Source organism: Haliotis rufescens, unplaced genomic scaffold (assembly GCF_023055435.1).
Source record: "Haliotis rufescens isolate VD_foot unplaced genomic scaffold, xgHalRufe1.0.p SCAF_7, whole genome shotgun sequence".
NCBI classification, from domain to species: Eukaryota; Metazoa; Mollusca; class Gastropoda; order Lepetellida; family Haliotidae; genus Haliotis; species Haliotis rufescens.
Window position 1 is genome coordinate 13,354,749 of NW_025964361.1, and position 20,620 is coordinate 13,375,368.

The 20,620-nt window shown below is 39.3% G+C and overlaps 1 protein-coding gene across 3 annotated transcripts in view; it reads left to right on the forward strand.

The window, feature by feature from the left end:
* The window catches only part of LOC124141874 (cubilin-like), a 42,893-nt gene that overhangs the window by 16,681 nt on the left and 5,592 nt on the right, over positions 1 to 20,620 (forward strand). For 2 of the 3 annotated variants that reach the window (XM_048388284.1, XM_048388285.1), the window contains 12 exons: positions 1,322 to 1,443; positions 3,394 to 3,537; positions 3,965 to 4,049; positions 4,671 to 4,786; positions 5,028 to 5,171; positions 7,173 to 7,272; positions 12,089 to 12,210; positions 12,520 to 12,669; positions 14,071 to 14,149; positions 15,065 to 15,189; positions 15,737 to 15,904; positions 16,621 to 19,881. In XM_048388284.1, the coding sequence (XP_048244241.1) occupies positions 1,322 to 1,443; positions 3,394 to 3,537; positions 3,965 to 4,049; positions 4,671 to 4,786; positions 5,028 to 5,171; positions 7,173 to 7,272; positions 12,089 to 12,210; positions 12,520 to 12,669; positions 14,071 to 14,149; positions 15,065 to 15,189; positions 15,737 to 15,904; positions 16,621 to 17,021 (1,756 nt within the window). In that variant the 3' untranslated portion in view covers positions 17,022 to 19,881. Of the gene's footprint in view, positions 1 to 1,321; positions 1,444 to 3,393; positions 3,538 to 3,964; positions 4,050 to 4,670; positions 4,787 to 5,027; positions 5,172 to 7,172; positions 7,273 to 12,088; positions 12,211 to 12,519; positions 12,670 to 14,070; positions 14,150 to 14,503; positions 15,190 to 15,736; positions 15,905 to 16,620; positions 19,882 to 20,620 lie in introns of those variants that run through there. The other variant, XM_048388286.1, reaches the window with a different exon arrangement.

Below are 20,620 nucleotides of genomic sequence, written 5' to 3' on the forward strand. Positions count from 1 at the left end.
TGTACACTGTATCTGTACACTGTATCTGTACACTGAATCTGTACACTGTATGTGGACACTGTATGTGGACACTGAATCTGTACACTGTATCCGTACACTGTATCTGTACACTGCATCTGTACACTGTATCTGTACACTGTATCTGTACACTGTATGTGGACACTGAATCTGTACACTGTATCCGTACACTGTATCTGTACACTGTATCTGTACACTGTATCTGTACACTGTATGTGTACACTGTATGTGTACACTGTATATGTACACTGTATCTGTACACTCTATGTGTACACTGTATCTGTACACTGTATGTGTACACTGTATCTGTACACTGTATCTGTACACTGTATGTGTACACTGTATATGTACACTGAATCTGTACACTGAATCTGCACACAGTATCTGTACACTGTATCTGTACACTGTATGTGTACACTGTATGTGTACACTGTATGTGTACACTGTATATGTACACTGTATCTGTACACTGTATCTGTACACTGTATGTGTACACTGTATATGTACACTGTATGTGTACACTGTATGTGTACACTGTATATGTACACTGTATCTGTACACTGTATATGTACACTGTATCTGTACACTGTATCTGTACACTGTATCTGTACACTGTATGTGTACACTGTATATGTACACTGAATCTGTACACTGTATGTGTACACTGTATATGTACACTGTATCTGTACACTGTATGTGTACACTGTATGTGTACACTGTATATGTACACTGTATCTGTACACTGTATGTGTACACTGTATGTGTACACTGTATATGTACACTGAATCTGTACACTGTATGTGTACACTGTATATGTACACTGTATCTGTACACTGTATGTGTACACTGTATATGTACACTGTATCTGTACACTGTATATGTACACTGTATCTGTACACTGTATCTGTACACTGTATCTGTACACTGTATGTGTACACTGTATATGTACACTGAATCTGTACACTGAATCTGTACACAGTATCTGTACACTGTATCTGTACACTGTATGTGTACACTGTATGTGTACACTGTATCTGTACACTGTATCTGTACACTGTATCTGTACCCAATATATCTACACTGTATTTGTACAGTGAATCTGTGCACTGTATATGCACACTGGTTGAAACCCAAAGCCATAATAGTGTAAGCTCACATACTTCAAAGTTCTTCTGATATAAAAAAACTATTAGTCACTATAACTAACATTTACCGAGACAAAGCCTGTCATGATATCATTGCAAATATTTTGTATGGCTAAGCATGTGCTTTCTGTTTAAGAATAACTTTCTGTACGTTGCAGTGGATTAGATTGTCAATGGACTATAAATGTGCCGTATGGAAGTACCATCACGGTTCAAGTTCTCTTTCTTGATATGGAAAGAAGGCCATCGTGCAAAAATGATTATCTTCTCTTCAAAGATGGTAGGTAATCCTTGGATCTATGCTATCTTACTCTTGCTATCAGTTCCGTGAAGCAGATGTAGCTACGGGTCTGTGGTAACGAGACACACGTGTATTAACAATTAGGCAAATAACGAGGTGTGGTATATTTAGCTTTTATTTCAAAATGCAAAATCAGAAATTATGAAATCCTTTATCTTACTGTTTGCAATGTGATAACGTGTTGTTTTGACTGAATTAACATTTTATTAATCATCGCTGCTTGCATCTTTTGGACTTGATACAAAATCTGTAGCGACCAAAAGCGACAATTTCTCAACTTATCAATCGGTGAAAAAATATTGGAAACAGGACAACTGTTTGTAGTCAAAGTCAATGTCAACAGATGTTTATTGCATTCAAGGCCTCCGCCCCGGTGCATCCCCTATTGGCCTGCGTCCCATTTGGCCTAAAGAAACAGAAATGACCTTTCCCATTTGGCCTACCACTGATTATTTTAAACAACCTACACCCCTTTTGACAAAAATGATTTGGATTGAGCTTAATAAGCTCTTGTTATTTCACACAGGCTTCTTCTGTGAAGTTGATTAATGTAACTATCTCACAATTAATTAATCCTTTTCTTATGTTCATAAGATGCTGTTAGCTTGTATTTCTCTGTTGTTGGACTGGTTCATTCTCATCACTCTGGGGGAGACGGGTAATTAGTGAGTGATCAACCAAGCGATTAATTACCGTAATTAAATCCTCTAAAAGCGTAGGCCAATTGGGAAGTAAGCCAATCGGGAGGACACCTCCGCGCCAAATATATAGCAATTACATGTGAGTAGTTTCACATATTCGGATATACCTTTATGTTTGATGGTTCGTTTCTAAGAGAAATTGCATTTTTTGCATATGTAGCCAGTTTTATTATGAAAACACCATACAGGTACAGAATTGGCAGATAGTGTACTGGAAAAAAACCCGTTCCTCAGGTAGCAATAATAAGGACATACGAAAGTAATATGAATTTCATTGTCTATAGCTCAATGACATAATGGACATGTCCTCTTCGATTTTACAGAGGGCATTTGTTTTCCTTCTTTTATCATGACATCTAACAGTCCGATGAATAAAATGACGTCTATGGTTTTTGATGTTATATTGATATGTTTTTCTGTGGCTGAATGAGACTCTTAAAAGTTATGCATTGAACTGTTTTCCAGAGTGGAGTGCCATTCTTGGTAAGACATATTGATAGATTATTCACGAAAATCTTTCAAAAAGAGTGCCACATCATCAAATGTTTTTTTAACCGAACAAAGCCGTACAAGCACATATTATAAGCAAATTTGGGGATTCGGCGTTCATGCATTATAGTGAGTGAGTGAGTGAGTGAGTTAAAATTCATGCATTGTAAGAGAATCAAACCAGTGTTTCAAACATTTAACTCGCCAAGGATCATGCAAATTGGTGTTGATGGACCAACAGGGTAAACGATGTAGCTTTTCGACACAATCGAATCGCTAAAATCAGCAATAGTCCAGCTATGTGACGGTGGCCTGAAAGTAAATTGAACATTATGAGTGATGTCCCACGCCCTCTGGTACGAAGACACCATATCAACCAAGTCACTGATCCTGACATCCCGGTCCATGCCGTCTCTCACCGCAAGCATGGGCTGCAGAGGACCAATTCTGACCAACAATCCGAACGGGGTCATTGACATGGGACATAAAACTCAGGCCAAGTTTTCATAACTTTATACTTTGTCATTTACTGGCGGACAAGATTAATTTATCCCAACCGAGGACAAGATTGTCCAAATAGTACATTAAGATGAGATGATAAGTCGAAAGAAGGGAGGCACAGGGTATGGGGAATATTTAGCGTAATGGCCCTCATGTTACTAAAGGTAACATGCCAGTCCCATAATGAAACTACGTACATTCGTTAATTAATCATTGCTATTTCATACTCACATTTCAGGGAACACGACGAATGCTCCCACACTGGCAAAGATCTGCAGAAATACGTCTACACCCATCACCAACTCTGGTAACCACATGATCATTTCGTTTCACTCAGACATGTCTGTCACAGGAAGAGGCTTTCGTCTGCAGTACTCAGCTGGTAATTGTTCTATTCCCTACAAGAGTTTTTAATGTTTTACAAAGCTCAACATTGTGGTATTGTTGAGTCATCAAAGTCATACTCTTGTTCATGTTTTTTTCTATTTGAACAATAATGAGTGACCCAGAGTTTCCCTTCTGTGATACACTGCTGCTTGTAACCTGGTACCCACCTTACAGTAACTTACAAAGTTACCTATACAATGCTCTCCAAGACCTTGTGTCATCTATCAACGCCATGATCACATCAGGTTGAACATCCTTGAGAATATCAGGCACCTCTTTTGTGTTGCTAATGGGACTTAACAGTTTACATCCTCTTTGGGTTTTAGCTCCAGTTGCATCCGAGGTCGTCAATGTAAGTTGTGATGGCTTAGGATTTACAGGCATCCAGAGTATTACATTTCCGTTTGCTTATGCCGTTGCAGGACCTGTTTGTGGATTGTCAAATCTTTCCGCCTCTTTGACAGAGAAAACTTTGACCTCTCCTGGCTATCCATCATACTATTACAAGTAGGTACCTACACACTTGACAAGTGAGTACCTTTAGCCAGTATATTATTTGCACTACTAATGTGACCAGTAGAAAGACCTAAACACGTGACAAGTAGCACTACTTTCATAACAGGTAAGAAGAGTTCCACAATTGACAAATAGCAATACACAAGTGATACATAGCACCACGTACGTGACAAGTAATGACACTACACACGTAACTTATAAGTAGTCACTTTTAAATAGTGAGACGATATATTCTTACGACCTTAGAAATATTTGAATGTTTTGCCTTTTCTAAAATAGCATTTATGTATCACTGAATATTGCATGTTCTTGGCACACTCCGATAGGTACATGTGGATATGTGGTGTGCATTATTTACTGGCAGCTCACAAATCATGCTCATACTGAGTTTTTGTAGAACAGAATAGACTCTGCATTGATATTGCCGGAACATAGTGCTTAAAGCGGCATAAAACACATGCACGCTCACTTACTGTTAATCAGTGGCAAGAGTTAGTGAAGGTCGCACATACATGTATTGTCACATGATTGTTTAAATATGAGATTGAACATGTATGCAATGGGTTTGATCTGTGCAAACGTTCAAAGCTGATGCAGCAAATTTACTTGCAGCAACCTAAACTGCACGTGGACTATATCTGCACCCGTTGGATATAAAATATCAGTTGATATTGTGGATCTTTCTATGGAACAATCGTGCGTAAATGACTATCTTCTCTTTACAGGCGGTAAGTACAATGTATATTTTGTGAAAAAAATATACTTGAGATAAATAAAATGATGATATTGACCTATGTGCTGTACTAGGTTTCAGTTATCTCTGAACAATATATTATATTTGGGTTTACCAATCGTCATGATTCATGTTCACCTTATTTGAATGTTGCTCGTTTTTCATAAGTATTATGAAGTGATTCGGAACGAGACATTTCAAGAATGACGATTAGCATAGAATAATATTCATTCAAGGGTCCTCATACAACAAGGTTCAGTTGGGAAAATATTGTGGTACCACCACCATGGACGTCGTCAGCTCCAGCAACTACATGGCCATAACCTTCCACACCGACGGCTCCATTAGAGGAAGAGGGTTTAATTTGAAATACAAAGCCGGTACGATGATTGTGTGTTAGGCACCGCAACCATTTATTATTAGGGGGTTGAGTGTGTGTGTGTGTGTGTGCCCGGTGTGTGTTCGTGTGTGTGTGTTCGTGTGTGTGTGTTCGTGTGTGTGTGTTCGTGTGTGTGTGTTTGTGTTTGTGTGTGTTTGTGTGTGTTTGTGTGTGTGTGTGTGTGTGTGTGTGTGTGTGTGTGTGTGTAAAATAGACAGAATATTTAATTTGTCACTCTGATAATTTCGTTTGGCCCTCACAGCATAATGCCACCCTGACACTTGCACGATTTTTGTCCCTGCAATGCCGCGCAATGCGTCGTAGCAAGGCGTGCCATTTCGGTGGTACGCAGCGGAGCGTGAAGCCGCGTTTGCGCCCTGTTCGCGCACTGTACACGCAATGTCTACGCAATGCACGGCCAGAAATGGGCCGCATTGGCACGCAATGGCACGACTTGTTTACGCACAGGTTAAGTATTGTTCGCGCATTGTTCACGTCTACCGTACCGCAATGTCCCGCAGTGTCACACACGACACGCATAGTTATCGCTGTTTTCCCGCATCGCCACACACTGCATGCGCGAAGTCGTCGTGGCAATTTTTGGTCCCCCTTTGTCCCACTTGGCGGCACGCTTCAAATCCCGCTGTTGGCGTATTTCAATTCCAAATAGAAGAGACGCTTCATTCAAGGTGCTCTTCTTCTGTCTGTTTTACTGTGGGCTCTTCTTCACAGTTCTTTTTGAGTCTCTGTAATAACTTTACGATGTGTCTGTGGAACAACATCCACACTTGAGCAGGAGGAAGGAGGAGAAAGATCCCTCTCCATGTCTGCAATCTGTCTCTTTCTCTGTCCTGTCCTCTTCCTGTCTTTTCTGCACTGGTCTTCCCCTTCTTCTACGGGCTTTCTCCTTGTAAGGCATGTTGTCCGTTTGCTGACAAGTTGCAGAATGGCCAGGACCCGCTTACATACGCACTGACGCGAGCGCCGTCGTCGCTCATTGGTCGAGAACTATGCGCGAACAATGCGTAAAGACTTCATGAGCAGTTCTTGACGTGCGCTACCTATGCGTGAGCTGGGCGTTCCATGATTACGTGAACAATTCGTGACAACACCCTAACGACCGCACGATCACTCGAATGCGTGAACGCGGCGCGAACAGGCGCGCCCACAATGTGGACAGTTCGTGACCAATGCGTGGCATGGCGTGTCAGAGTGTGTAGTGGATTCCCATGGCAAGCATTGTCACGCACCGTCGGCAGTGTTCGCGCCGAGTTCGTGCAGTGTTCACGCATGGTTCACGCAAATGGCACGCACATGGCACGAAAATTTATGCGTGCCGAATTTTTGAACATTTAAAAATTCTTTCTACGACATGGCACGCATCCCCGCACCCTTCACACACTCCTCACGCTCGTTCCCGAAGACTTTAATCATTGGCACGCCAAAGTGCGAGTCATTGCGTGAACGAAAATCGTGCAAGTGTCAGGGTTACTTTATTTTAACAACAACCTCAACGATGAAGTATTATTATGATATAATTGTGAATATTTGCAAGTATGGTACAAATGATGAACACATTGAACACCAAACTATCAGCAAGTTAATGACCAATTATATTTTAACATTTGTGCATGTATTAAAATTACATAAAATAAGTCTCTGAAAATCTCCAAAAACAGTAGCCTGATGTCAGCCGTAGGTGTTGTTTATCGTTTGTACGAATACTCCTGGTACCTTTATTGACAACCTGTAAGCACTTTCGCATTTGGAAATTATGCAGATCGCGTAGGCCTGTAAATGCACTAAGGCCATGTCAACAATTAGTCAATTGTGGTAGATTATCCCCCATTATGTTGGATAACTGGTTACATACTGCGAATTAGATTAATTTGACTTTTCATTTATATTCTGTTCTAAAGTTTTTAACTTTTGAAATATTTACTAACTGTCATGAGACCTCTTCTTAGAAAGTAGAATTCATTGGTTTCTATTTTTTATGTAGAGTCACACAATGTGTTTAGTTGTGAAAGGTCAAGACTCAACGCCTCTACTTCCATGCCCGGTTATTTGACGTCTCCTGGTTACCCAAACAACTACAAAAAGTACGTAGATGCATACGTGTGGTCTAGGATCATATAAACATTGATAATGACATGTTGATATAATGACAACTTACTAACCGTGGTAAGCGACAGCACAATCCTTTCTACATTCATGAGAGTAGATTGTACGATACCGACTATTCATGATCATGTGTTTATGAATCACTATTGTCTAATAATGATGATACCAGATGTTCGCGTAGAGATGAACGCATTCTGCCCCATCTGTGGCACCCATCACAAACACATGCATGAGCAGGCCAACTGTTCACCAAGAAACAACTCTTCAAAAACACGAGGGACCGAGTTCTTGACCCAATCGTCTAAGGTGCAATAACCTGTTGTGCGCCCTTGAACGTATCAGGATCCTGTGACAGTGAGTGAGTGAGGTTTTACGCCGCTTTTAGCAATATTCCAGCAATATCACGGCGGGGGACACCAGAAATGGGCTTCACACATTGTACCCATGTCGGGAATCGAACCCGGGTCTTCGGCATGACGAGCTAAGTTACGCTTTAACCACTAGGCTACCCGACCGCCCCCCCTGTGACAGTGACATGCATCATTAATGGATTTTATTCCTAACATTCTTAGTGACATACACACTCCACACACAAATTCTTTTAGCTGAAGTTGACAGTGTTATTTATTGCACACTCCATCTATAAATCAAAAGGGCCTAGTTTTAAGCAAATTGCAACAGAAAAAATCCAAATGTTTATTACTCGTCAATGTTTGCGTATAAAAATGTAAAACATAGAAGTGGTGAAACAATGTGAGAAACGTTGCCATGACAACCACCATTAAAATATTTAGGTTTATTTTTGTATTAATTGGTTTACGGATCCGCCGAACATAAAAATCAAGAAAGAAAGAAATTTTTAAATTATACAATTCTCAATCAAGTGATTGTTTCCCACCGAGTCTGTGAACACCATGGCAATGAAACATATCAAGTACCTCAAATTAGTTTCGTCTGTGTCCCAACAAAAGACAAGGCCAACGGAATGTACACACGCTTTGCTTCATGCTGTGGACCTATTCTCTACCAGCTGTGGTTGGGTTGTTTCTAACCGATGTGATTGACAACTTGACATAATTACCCCATTTTCTGTTTTCTGGTCCATCGATAGCTTGATTGTCTGGTTTGTTTACAGGCCGCCTTCTCGTGGCAAATTGTGTGAGTGGCGGGTGCTACCGGCAGGGCAGCACAGGACATGCTTACCCTTTTAGCGAACACCTGGTGTTACTATTGATTTTCAGCGATCCATTCATATCATTTTCACCACTATTCCCAGATGGAATCTGTTTGGGTGCATAATCGAGACTGGGTATTCTCTGGCTTTGACGTTTTATACTTACACGTTATATATATACTCGCACCCCGTGGTACCGCGGCATTCATTGAATCGCGGCATTTGTGATTTTCGGTAGTTCACGCGGGACACGCCTCTTAGCGGCTGTCTATTAATGCAATCGTAAACAATTTCAATTTCCTCGGAGTGTTCCGTCTGCTGTAAGTAAGGAGTTATTAATGCGTTGATACAGTAACTTCTGGCATCATTTTTAATATAGCCTTACCCCCAACTATCAATGGCCAACGATATAACCCGCAGTTCCCCAAGTAAACTTTCTCTATCGACCTGAACTAGATCATATGCATATTCATGGCGACTGATAAGGTAACGGAAGTTACGTAGTCCGCACATTTTTTCCCGCTCTGAGCCCAGAATCTATTTGAAGATCATAACGGCCATAATGCCAAACTTGGAAATACGTTCTTCACTAGTAGCCAAAAGATAAATACATACTTTGGGCAAACTAGGAGTGCCCTTTTATATATTTATTGTTGACTTTTAACATTTTTTCCATTTTGTGACAAATTTTTGTCATCCATTATTTTTATTAACAGTCTTAGAATATCATTTCTGATATTTTGTTGTTGACTTACAAAAATACTTTTCTCTTACTTTTCGGTAAATATGCATTGAATACCTATTACTGATAACACATTTAGAATTTTACTTGTGCTGTCTTTGCACTTGTCAGGACAAATCACTGATGTCTTGCATGATCATACCAAGAGGTTGGTAGATTTATGTCCTCTTTTTGTCCAATTCGGACCTCCATACACAACTTTTCTCTGTACCGCGATACGATGGAGTTCTCTCCCTTGTCAAACAGAGCGCGAGGCCCTGCTTTTACTCGGAGCTACTAATGTAGATAATGAACCCTTATCAGTAAACTATGCATTGTTTGATAAAATAAATGATATCTGATATAGGGAACACGAATAATCATTAAGGATAGTGAGTGCATTTTGTTCCGTTTAGCGTACATGACAAGTACCGCGATCCCCCGAGGTTGCAGGCTACATTTCCGGAGGTGAAGCGTATGAAACAGATTTGTTGCCGTGTTCTTCCTTGCAACGTGTACGCTTAAGGTTGTCTCTTTTTGACTAATGCCCTCTCTTTAAAACAATCTAGCCCTGTGAGGTATATCTTTGAAATGTTTATAATGAAATATATTGTTTGTTTGTTGTTTCTTTGTTTTTTTGTTTAACGTTACACTCAGCAATGCTCCAGCTATATGACGGCGGTCTGTAAATAATCGAGTCTGGACCAGGCAACCCAGTGATTGACATTATGATCGTCGATCCTCGCAAATGGGATTGATGACATGCATCAACCAAGTCAGCGAGCCTGACCACCCGATCCCGTTAGTCGCCCCTTACGACAAGCATAGTCGCCATTTATGGCAACCATCGGTTGCTGAAGACCTATTCTACCCCGGATCTTCCAGGGCCGAAATATATTAAGTACAGTACGGACCTAACCAAAATGAGCACCCCCGTCTCGGATATGAGAAACTTCGTTGATCAGAGAAAATGTAAACTTTGATACAAAACACCACTAGATGATCTACCCTTTTAGATGCAAGTTGTATTTGCAGTTCTGGCATTGTGAAATACATATGAGGTTGCCTCTCTTTGGCTTTTTGGAAATTTCAAATATTAATTATTTGTATTACTTTGAAATTTGTGTATGGAAATTATATGACGTCTTCAAACAGTTAACAATTAGCCTTTGTTATTATTTACACTTGCAAGTAGTGTTACCTTTGGCCGTGTTCGAGTACACAGTGACCAATTTGAGCAAAAGAAGCCGACTTTGTTCCAAGTGTAGGTGACGCAAGTTCCATGAAAATCAATTTGAGTCAATGACTTGTTCTATGTTTCTTGAATGAGCTGTTTCGACATATTTTACCTGTATGTATTCATTTAGCACACAAGAGGCATGTGTTAAAATGATGGATGCCTAATTCTCATTCATATGAACATACATAAGTACATTCATAACCTATTCTAGAAGGTTGAGTATTTCGTAGGTACCGGGAGGTAATGAAGATACCGTGGGCCACAAAAAAGACCCCATTATCATTTCTTGTCCTTTCTGCAAAGCAAATTACAATTACCAAGTCAGTATGACTAATCCCGCAGCTGGTGAACATTCACATACTTCTGAAGTATATGACTAATTGTTTTCATTTCAAGTGAGTGACTGAGTCAGATAATATTGTTTAATCTGTAAGAATAAGTACAAACGTTAATATGTGAACAAACAAGGTTGTTATTTTAAAACTCTTAAAGGACTCCAATGGTCAGCTGTTAAATGGTAAAGTACGAAGCAGTTAATTGTCTCATGTCTGTAACAAAATAATCTTCCATCCATGGTATTTGTTTCATAGACAATATATACCTCTAAATTTTGTTTGTTTGTTTGTTTGTTTGTGTGTTGTTTAACGCTGCAATCAGCAATATTCCAGTTATATGACAGCGACCTGTAAATAATCGAGTCTGGACCAGACATTCCAGTGATTGACATCATGAGCATCGATCTACGCAGTTGGGATACGATGACATGCATGAACCAAGTCAGCGAGCGTGACCACCCGATCCCGTTAGTCGCCTCTTACGACAGGTATCGTCGCCTCTGAGGGCAAGCATGGGTTGCTGAAGACCTATTCTTTACCCGGATCTTCACGGGTCGATCAATAGTTAAACTAATAGTAATATTATTACATTGTAACAGGCTTGGGACAGTCGCCTTGTGAAAGTCAGGGTTCTTTTGTCCATATGTGTCAATGTGTCAAACCCTGTTATTGCTAAAAAGCGTCTTAAAAACTTACCCAATCATTGTTACGGAAAAACAAATGCTAAAGACATGACGGTCAGGCGTAGTGTGCTATATCATTACATGTTGGTGTTACGGAAAAACAAATGCTACAGACACGACGGTCAGGCGTAGTGTGCTATATCATTACATGTTGGTATATATTTATTACAGCCAATGTGTAAAATAATAGCTTTTCAACTAGGCATGTACAAAATGCCGAAATATTTCAGTCATATAACAAATTGACTGAAAATCCTGACCATTCGTTTCATTGTGATAAGGAATTTCAAACATAACATTGTGATATTGAATTCCCTCGCCAAGTGACTGAAATTGATATGATTAAAACAAAAGGAACTGTATGTGCATTTTTTGTTGTTCTAATCCTGACATAATTACAATATATTTCATTTGTGATGCTTTTAATAATTTGTTTATAATTTTAAGTCACAGTGTCAAATGAATTGGACAGATTGTTCAGTCAAATTGTTAAAATAAGATATTGAGGCATTTTGTAAATTGTCTCAGTTAATCTCATTGTACACATTGACTGATTTTACGCATTGACAGAAGCATATACGCGATTTTATGGTTTTGATCTGTGCATATGTTTCAAGTTAATGTTGCATTTTTCTTTGCAGTAATGTTGCCTGCATCTGGACAATAGCTGCAGCTGTTGGATATAAAATAAAAGTGGAAATTTTGTATCTTTCTGTGCAATACTCGACATTATGTACACATGATTATCTTCTCTTCAGTGATGGTAAGCACAATGTATGACTTTACAAAAGTGCTTAAAAATAATCATACTGCACTTCCTTTTGAATTGTTGTTCAATAGCATTAACAGAAACAGTTATATATATTTCTGATCAATAGTCAGTATTATTATTCTCCTGACTTCAGAAAATGTATAATTTTTTTATTATATTTATGCGCCTAAGCCGACGATTTGAGTGAGTCACTTGCGACCCCGTCGGCACCTAAAACACCGAAGTGTTTAGTATAGAAACGCAATGAATTATTCGTCAAATCGGGAATGATGATTAACATAAACCATATATTTATTCAAGGTTCCTCGTCTGACGCCCCTCCCTTGGCTAAATACTGTGATACGACCATCACGCACGTTGCCAGCTCCAGCAACTACATGACCATCACTTTCCACTCTGACAGCTCTGTTACAGGAAGAGGGTTTTCTTTGAAATACATCGCAACGTCAGGTCCTCACTTTTCTTGTGCCTTTCAGAAAACACACATTTATTCTCTTCTATTGAATTGAAAAAGGACGAATTAAAAACTGGAAAAAGTATAATTTTGCTTAGGCTTCCCAAAATCAACAATTGTTAACTAGACATGCTGGATGACTTGAAGGAAATGTGCTGAAATTGTTCGAATATGTAAATATTGTTGTCTCCAGTATTAATCCCATTATGAAATAACATCTTATCCTTCTGCTGAGTTTTTCGCTGTTAAAATATCCCTTAAGTACAATCTATTATAACCAGCCAACAATGTTTATTCTTATATTAGCTCAATATCTATCATTAAATAAATCTAAATAATCTCCTCTTAAAACCATAAAAATAGTGTCAGAAAAATCATCGATAATCCGGCTACTTTTTTCTTGTTTGTTGGTTGTTTAACGCCTCACTCGGGAATATTCCCGATCCCGTTAGTCGCCTCTCCTTGTTTGTACACAATTATAGTAGACATGTCGAGGACATTTCCAAATTTGACACATCGGTGACTGGAATTATGTCCGACACACTTCACTTTTCTTAACTTGCACCATCTGTGCCCGTGTTTTTGTCAGGTTAACAATTTACTTGTGTTTGCACGTGTTTGTGATGGCCGCAACAGGTGGGGTAGGCAGGATACGCTCCGTTGTCCGCATCTGGTATCATCATTATCGGATAGTGATTCATAAACACATACTTATGATATAGTCGGAATCATATAATGGACTGAGCTTTTAGCAGGAAGTTCTTACGCTTATAGAAAAGGTTTTGTCACTTTTTTTTATCATTTGCGTCCCTATATAAATGTCAGATAGAAGTAATGTTTTGAAATTAAGTTATCGTATATGAAAGATGAATAAATGTAGTGATCGCTGCTTCCGCACCTTACGTCAGGTTGCAAGGGATTGGTAAACTGATGTTGCTCGCGAAATGTTTTGAAAGTTATCTATATGAAAGATGTACGGTAACTTTCGTGTTGCTCGCGAACTTCAAGGTGTTACAGAGGCATGTGCTATCTATATGTAAAGAAATTCACAAAATAATGACACAACACGGATTGTTCTCCTACATGTTTCAGTTCTATCTTCAGGGAAAAGTGATTACAGTTATAGAAACTGTAACTGTAAGCAGTTTGTGTAACTGTAATCACAAACCGTGTCATATATATAAATTGAAATTTAGGCCAGTAATCTAAAAGTGTTAAGAGGGACAAAATCTAATCCCTTTTTTAATGAAGGCAACCCAGAACACCCAGAACGTTTTATTCCTTGACAAATAAGTAAGGTCATGATCACACCCCGTCTCACCATCCAGACACAAGAGTCTCTACTAATGGATCTAATGTAGAGCCCTTGTAAAAGTTTACCTCATTCTGTCTTTCAGGCTGTGGATACGTTCAACAGATAGATTCTTCTGAAACAAAAATGATCGAGTCACCGAATTACCCCCTGAACTACCCAACGTAAGTACAGACTATAAGTTGAAGTTTAGGGTACATTAAGCGGTATTCCACGAGAGATAAGTTTTACTCACACCATTGGAAAAGTGAGATACGAATTGTTTGTCACCTTAAAACCAGGTGAGCTCCAAACAAAAGTTTCTTTATTTGTAGGCATTATGCATCACATACATCTAAATTTAATTTTGATATACGTTAAGACCTTGAATTATAGAGATTGCATATAGGTTTTCTAAAACACCTTCTGAAACACACCAGTCAACAGGTGAAGCGGTTCTTTTTCATTGGTGTGTGCACAGGTTTCCTTTTCTCTCACAAACAAACAACAATGATATATTTTCCGTTCTGTTGTTCCAGGTCAGGCATGTTACAGCAACTGATGTATTAGCAGGCAATAACCTTACAGCTAAAATCATGGGTAGACCCATGCCTTTACCACCTGTAATGATTGTGTTTGGTCGACGATATATGTTTGTACTGTTTTAATTATATTTAGTTTATGTTTAAATAGCTGTGGGGGTAACTTTGGTTATTTGAATGTCAAGGTAGGTTTTGTTCACTCTGATACCGCAGATTATGTCCTGTAAAAAATGGGAATACCGCCAACGGGGAAAAGAATCTGAATCTTTAACAAATTCAGCACAACACCAGACACACCTGTGTATTTCAGCTTCAATTTCCACAACTATATTTATTTTGTGACTGCATTGACCAAGCATATAGCTATTTGCAAAACATGCGAGGCTGCGTCATGACAATGCTAATAATATTGTCACCTGTCGACAGACTACGCTATAGTTTGTTTTATATTTTGTGCCACGAAGATATTTTGTTCTAACGTTTCCCTTATTTTCACATAGTCATGTAAGCGCTTATACCACAGGAACAGTTTGTTATAATGTATTTTTTCAATTTTAGGAATTTGAACTGTGAATGGACAATCAGCACTGATGTTGATGGACACGTAATCCATGTTAGAGCGATGCATTTCAACCTTCAGTCTTCCTTTCATTGTACATCCGACTATGTACAACTCTATGAGGGTAATGGCCTCCCCGATCCAGGGCTTTCCAAAAATATTGTAACAGTGACAGTGCGATATCTGAACAATTTTATCAGGGTTAAACAAGGTATTCTAGATTGTCGATTGTAACTGTATTTGTCAGACAATCTTTGCTCTATTACTCAATGAAACCCCATCAGCCTGGATGGTAGTCCTGCAAGTTACACCAGGTGGTAGGGTTGGCGCGGCGGTTTTAAGGAATCGCTGTGCTGAGTTGTGCCCTTTTCACCAAGCTGATAGACGTCCATGACCTACGTTACAACAGGGCTCGCATTATGGAGGTTTCAATGTTCATTTTGTTACCATAATTGGTGCTCGAAGAGGGCTTCGTCAGCAAAGTGGTAATAACTAAATATAACTCCCAATAATATGAATAAAGTAAAGTAAATTGTTCCAATGTTCTTCAGCCTTTGGACCTTTTTTGATCACATTGTTCATATAATATACCTTTTCAACTTCACCTAGTTCTAAATATAGCACACTTCTCACAATACCGCATACATTTGCATGTTTTATTCCTGTATCAGTCACGGGAACATCTGAATACTTGCTCGGTCAATGGTGTGGAACGGATGGACCAGATACACAGAGTACAACACAGAGTATGAAGGTTCGCTTCCTCTCTGATGGTGCCTGGTCCCAAAATGGATTTCAGTTGGCTTTCACAAGTACTGCCGTTAAGCCAACATCTGCAGGTAAGTTTTTGAGTTTTGTTCATTCATCGTTAAATACTTTGAAGCTTTAAGATTAGAGGAATGAGATGTATCAATCGGTCATTCCAGCTAAACGTTTATTTTGTCTCAGTCATTGTACATTTCCATGGTGTTTGTGTTGATTAACACCTGCAGCGAATTATCAAAGGTTACAATAAACTACGTATGTTGTACCAGACCACATTGAAGTAAAACATCATACGTAACATATTATGTGTTAGGGATATGTTTGGTTTTGGGGTGGTCAATGGAGGTGGACTGGTGGGCACTGAATGACAGGTTGACTTAGCTGACGCAGTTATATTGCAATGGTAACCCATTAGCGTTGTATCATCGCAGTACTATTGCAATAGCTTTCATAACCCAAACAGTCACCCGTAGAAACGTTAAGGTTATAATGCAATTAGCCTGATGGAAATCGTCCAATGCAATAGTTCACGCGCATGTGAAAAGGGGGCTTATTAGGACACTTTACAACGATAAAACTTCACCGCCAGACTAAAACCTGTTTCGATTATTCGACGAAACAGATTCCATTGTTTAACGTAACCTGATGGATTATACTGAAATTTGAAACGTGTATATTACAGTAATACATTCGTGATACAAACATTCAGTGCCTGACACTGACAAAATACGCATTACATGTACATTCTTTTTTTTAACGTTTCCTTCATTTTCATGTTGTTTGTGTACAGCTTTTTCAGACTCAAAAGTAGGAGGCATAATTGGAGGTGTACTCGGCGGAATTGCAGTTGTGGTTTTAGCAACGTGTTGCTGCTGTGTAATTTGCAAAAGGAACAAATCCACATCCAATGACCAGTCGCAAAGAAACAGAACACGTGATGTCAACCTGAACATCGTCTTCTCCATTCCTCTTTCCAACTGCCCGGCAACTGAAACGTCTACTCCGGCCGTCATGTTTACTAATACACCACCCCCAGCCTACAATGAAGTCACGAAGGATGACCCTCCACCGTATCGTCAGATAGTTTCACAATCACACAGACAAACTTTTGAAACGTCATCCCCTAGCGATGCACCTGATTGTGTAGCCATAGATAACTCAGCAGACCTTAACAGCGGGACTTTCGAATGATGTATGTGTTTTGAATTTGTGAAGTAAATATGAAAGGTCACATACATGTGCAATACTTTGCACAAACTTTTTTCTACGATATCAACAGATATCTTCACATGAATAATGCATACCCCTTTTACAGTAAAAGATTACAACGTCAGAGATTGTTCAGAAATCAAACAAAACGGTATCAGTTATTATCACAACCGCCCGGGTATGTGTATAAAGGTTATCACGAGAGTGTTTTGGGGTATGGTAAATATATTGTATTAGGAATAAAAAGTATGTGTTTAGCTCGCTAAGGTGCATACCGTTGTTATGAGAAAAGTATATGTATATGAGACAAGTCCCGTTACAATGTTAAAAATATTCATATTAAAACGAGGTTAATTGACATGCCCCCAGCAACCATACTCTTGCCACACATGGAATCCATAGCGGTATTATCTACAATGTAAACAAAACAGGTCTCCCCACAATTAATGAAACGATGGTATGGTAATACCCAATCGGCTTGCAGGCCTTGCCGACCGTACTAAATAAGCCACGCCACCTCGCTAGCCCCTAAAGATTCGTTTGGCTTGAAACAAATACAGACCTCAAGATAGCGCTTAGATGACGTTTTCACACTTTTTTTACTCGACCATCGTATTGTAGACCCTTGACATCATGATACTTGCACTTTAGAAAAAAATGTCTGCCAAAATTACAGCTTAAAACAACAAAAATGATCCAGTACACACATAACAATGTTGTTTCTAGTTGATAATTGAACGGTGTACGATGGATTATTTCAAAATTCTAACAACATTTGTAATTGTATTGTAATCTTAATGTTCTTTATCAGTTCATGCTTGTATGAACAGCCTATCTGCAATCAAGAAACAAATATATACCAAAGACGTTTACATTTTTTTCTAAATATCAATCTGTTTTGCATACTCATGTCAAACTCAAATGTTACATTATTGGAAAATATTGCACTGTACATACATCATGCATTGTTCGTTGGAAGAAACCCGCATACCTTGTAAATATGTTGACTGTGGGCCTATGGCCTCTCAACTTGCCATGAATAAACAATTGCAATAACTGTTCTAACTTCTAAATGCCTTTCAAATAATCACAGCTTGATCACATTTAACTGTTATTTAAACTGTGAGGTTTGCGCCCCTTCTCTTCTTACCCCATCTCTTGGGCTGTGGAGAAGTTCACTGATGCAAAACACCCTTTCGGTGTGTTACGTGTGGTAAACAGTACTATTGTCTGACCGACTGACAAAGTATTTAAAGTTTGTTGTAATCTGTTCAATTTGCAATCAACTCACATCCAAATATTGCATTGTACATACTTCATGCATTGTTCGTTGGAAGAAACACGCATACCTTGTAAATATGTTGACTTGAGGGCCTATGGCCTCTCAGTTTGCCATGAATAAACAATTGCAATAACTGTTCCAACTTCTGAATAGAATGCTGATGTCAAAGGATGCCTACTTCATTACAGTCAAGCCATTTGGAGGAAGACACAGGACTTAGGACTTGCTGTTCCGTACAAAGAAGACCTTGAAGTGTGCAAGTAGATAAGAAGAGCTACTGGACTGCCTCTGCTTCCACAAGCAGTTATTCAAGACACCTGGATCGAAGACATGGATGACACTCCCAACGTTCCAAGAGCTGTTGAATTCAATAACTATGTGGTTGTCAACTGAGTTGACGACGGAGCCATTGTTGAACCATCACTCGACGAGGTCCGAGAACAAACAAAAATATGGAAGGATTCGCAGTTAATTAGCCGTATGCCATCATTGTGTCATGCATGTATCACCCAACTTCGTGGACACATCTGATATCTACACCCCCGAAATTATTTTTGAAGACATTACCGTCATTACACCTTCACTATCATTTCCTCAGAGTGAATGGGTGGTTTCCGCCGCTTTTAGCAACATTCCAGCAATATCACGGCGGGGGACATCGGAAATGGGCTTCACACATTGTACCCATGTCAGGAATCGCACCCGGGTCATCGGGGTGACGAGCGAAAGCTTTAACCACTAGGCTTACTCGACCGCACTCATTTCATCAGAAAATGAAATTCGGTAGAATATTTCAACAACACTTCGGGGATTAACTACCATCGACAATTTATGACACATAATGTTGGACAGGCTCACATACAGTAACAACAAGCTATATAGTTCCGAAGTTGCCAAGTAAGGCTGTATAATGAACATGGGACAGAAAGTATATGGTTGGTGGAGGATCAACAACAATTGCATAAATGAGGGAGATAAATATGAGTTGGACAGAGAACATGACGAGAACATGATGAGGAAGCCAATTATACAGGATTAAATATACATAGGTGTGGATCCAACTGAAACGTATTTTATGCCGTTTTTTATCCGTTAGTTTTATCAAATGGCCAAGTGGGAAAGCTACATATGATGTGATAAATGCTTTGGTACCAGCAGTTCAGCACCAGCTCTGAGACACTAAATGCATGTACTTGTGCATACCAGAGACCTAATCATGTTTTTGTCGTGGTTAACCCAAGCCTCCTTTATCATGATCAGGTCAACCCAATAAATGGCATTTTCCACGCAAGCTGATAAGAGTTGTGTGTCCTTCCCAGGTTTCAATGGGAACAACAGCGCACGAGGCGTTGTCCTGATATTGATAAAGGTCATGTCGGGCCAGGTGTCGTTATGTCATGTTAGCCTCGAGTATTACCTAACACAGGTGTCATCGGACACTGCGTTGTTATGTAATACTGTCAGTTTCGAGGGAGAACTGTCGGCGACGATAGGAGGCCACTATGAACATACCTTGTTTCGTTGGAGTATGCGTGCTGTTGTTTGGGCCGCTGGTCTCAGGTGTGTGTAACATATATTCGTTATAACATATGCACATTAAAAGGTTATCATTTTACAAATAATCAACCACATTTAAACAGGTCATAACTGTTTAAACACATACACGATTTCGTTAACTCAAATTGCATTGATATCATGTCGATTGCATTACTGCAGTATCTGTATTTATCAGCACGTACGATCAATAAAGGTAACCTATCTAGTTAAATGATGATGAGACACACTGGACATATATTGAATTTGAATGTGTCTGGAAGTATATTACAGGTGGTACATTGCTCCTGTGTTAGGCAAAGGATTGTAATCTGTACATGGGACACACGGTCCGTCAACTGTGTAAACAAGATGGCGGAAACGCTATAGCTCAATGTTTACACTTTGAGCGTGTCGTGCTGGGCTACATGTATGTCAAGGAGCCCATGTCAAGATGACCTACATGGTACGTTAATACATACTGTAGTAAACTTGTGGCGTTTTTTACATGCTTTCATGAACCTAAGCTAAAGAATTATTACTAATCGGTGGTATTTGCATGCAGTATTGGTGATTCACTTAAACAACGACGACAGATGAGTGCAAACATAAATACGGAGGAGAGTTAACCAAAACTTTTGTACTATTAACAACATGTATAATTGAATATGCAAGCATCATGGAAGACGTGATATAATAGAGACGTAGCCGGTGATAAATAACTGTTATTACATAAAATTGAAATAAAATCTGTTCATAATTTGCT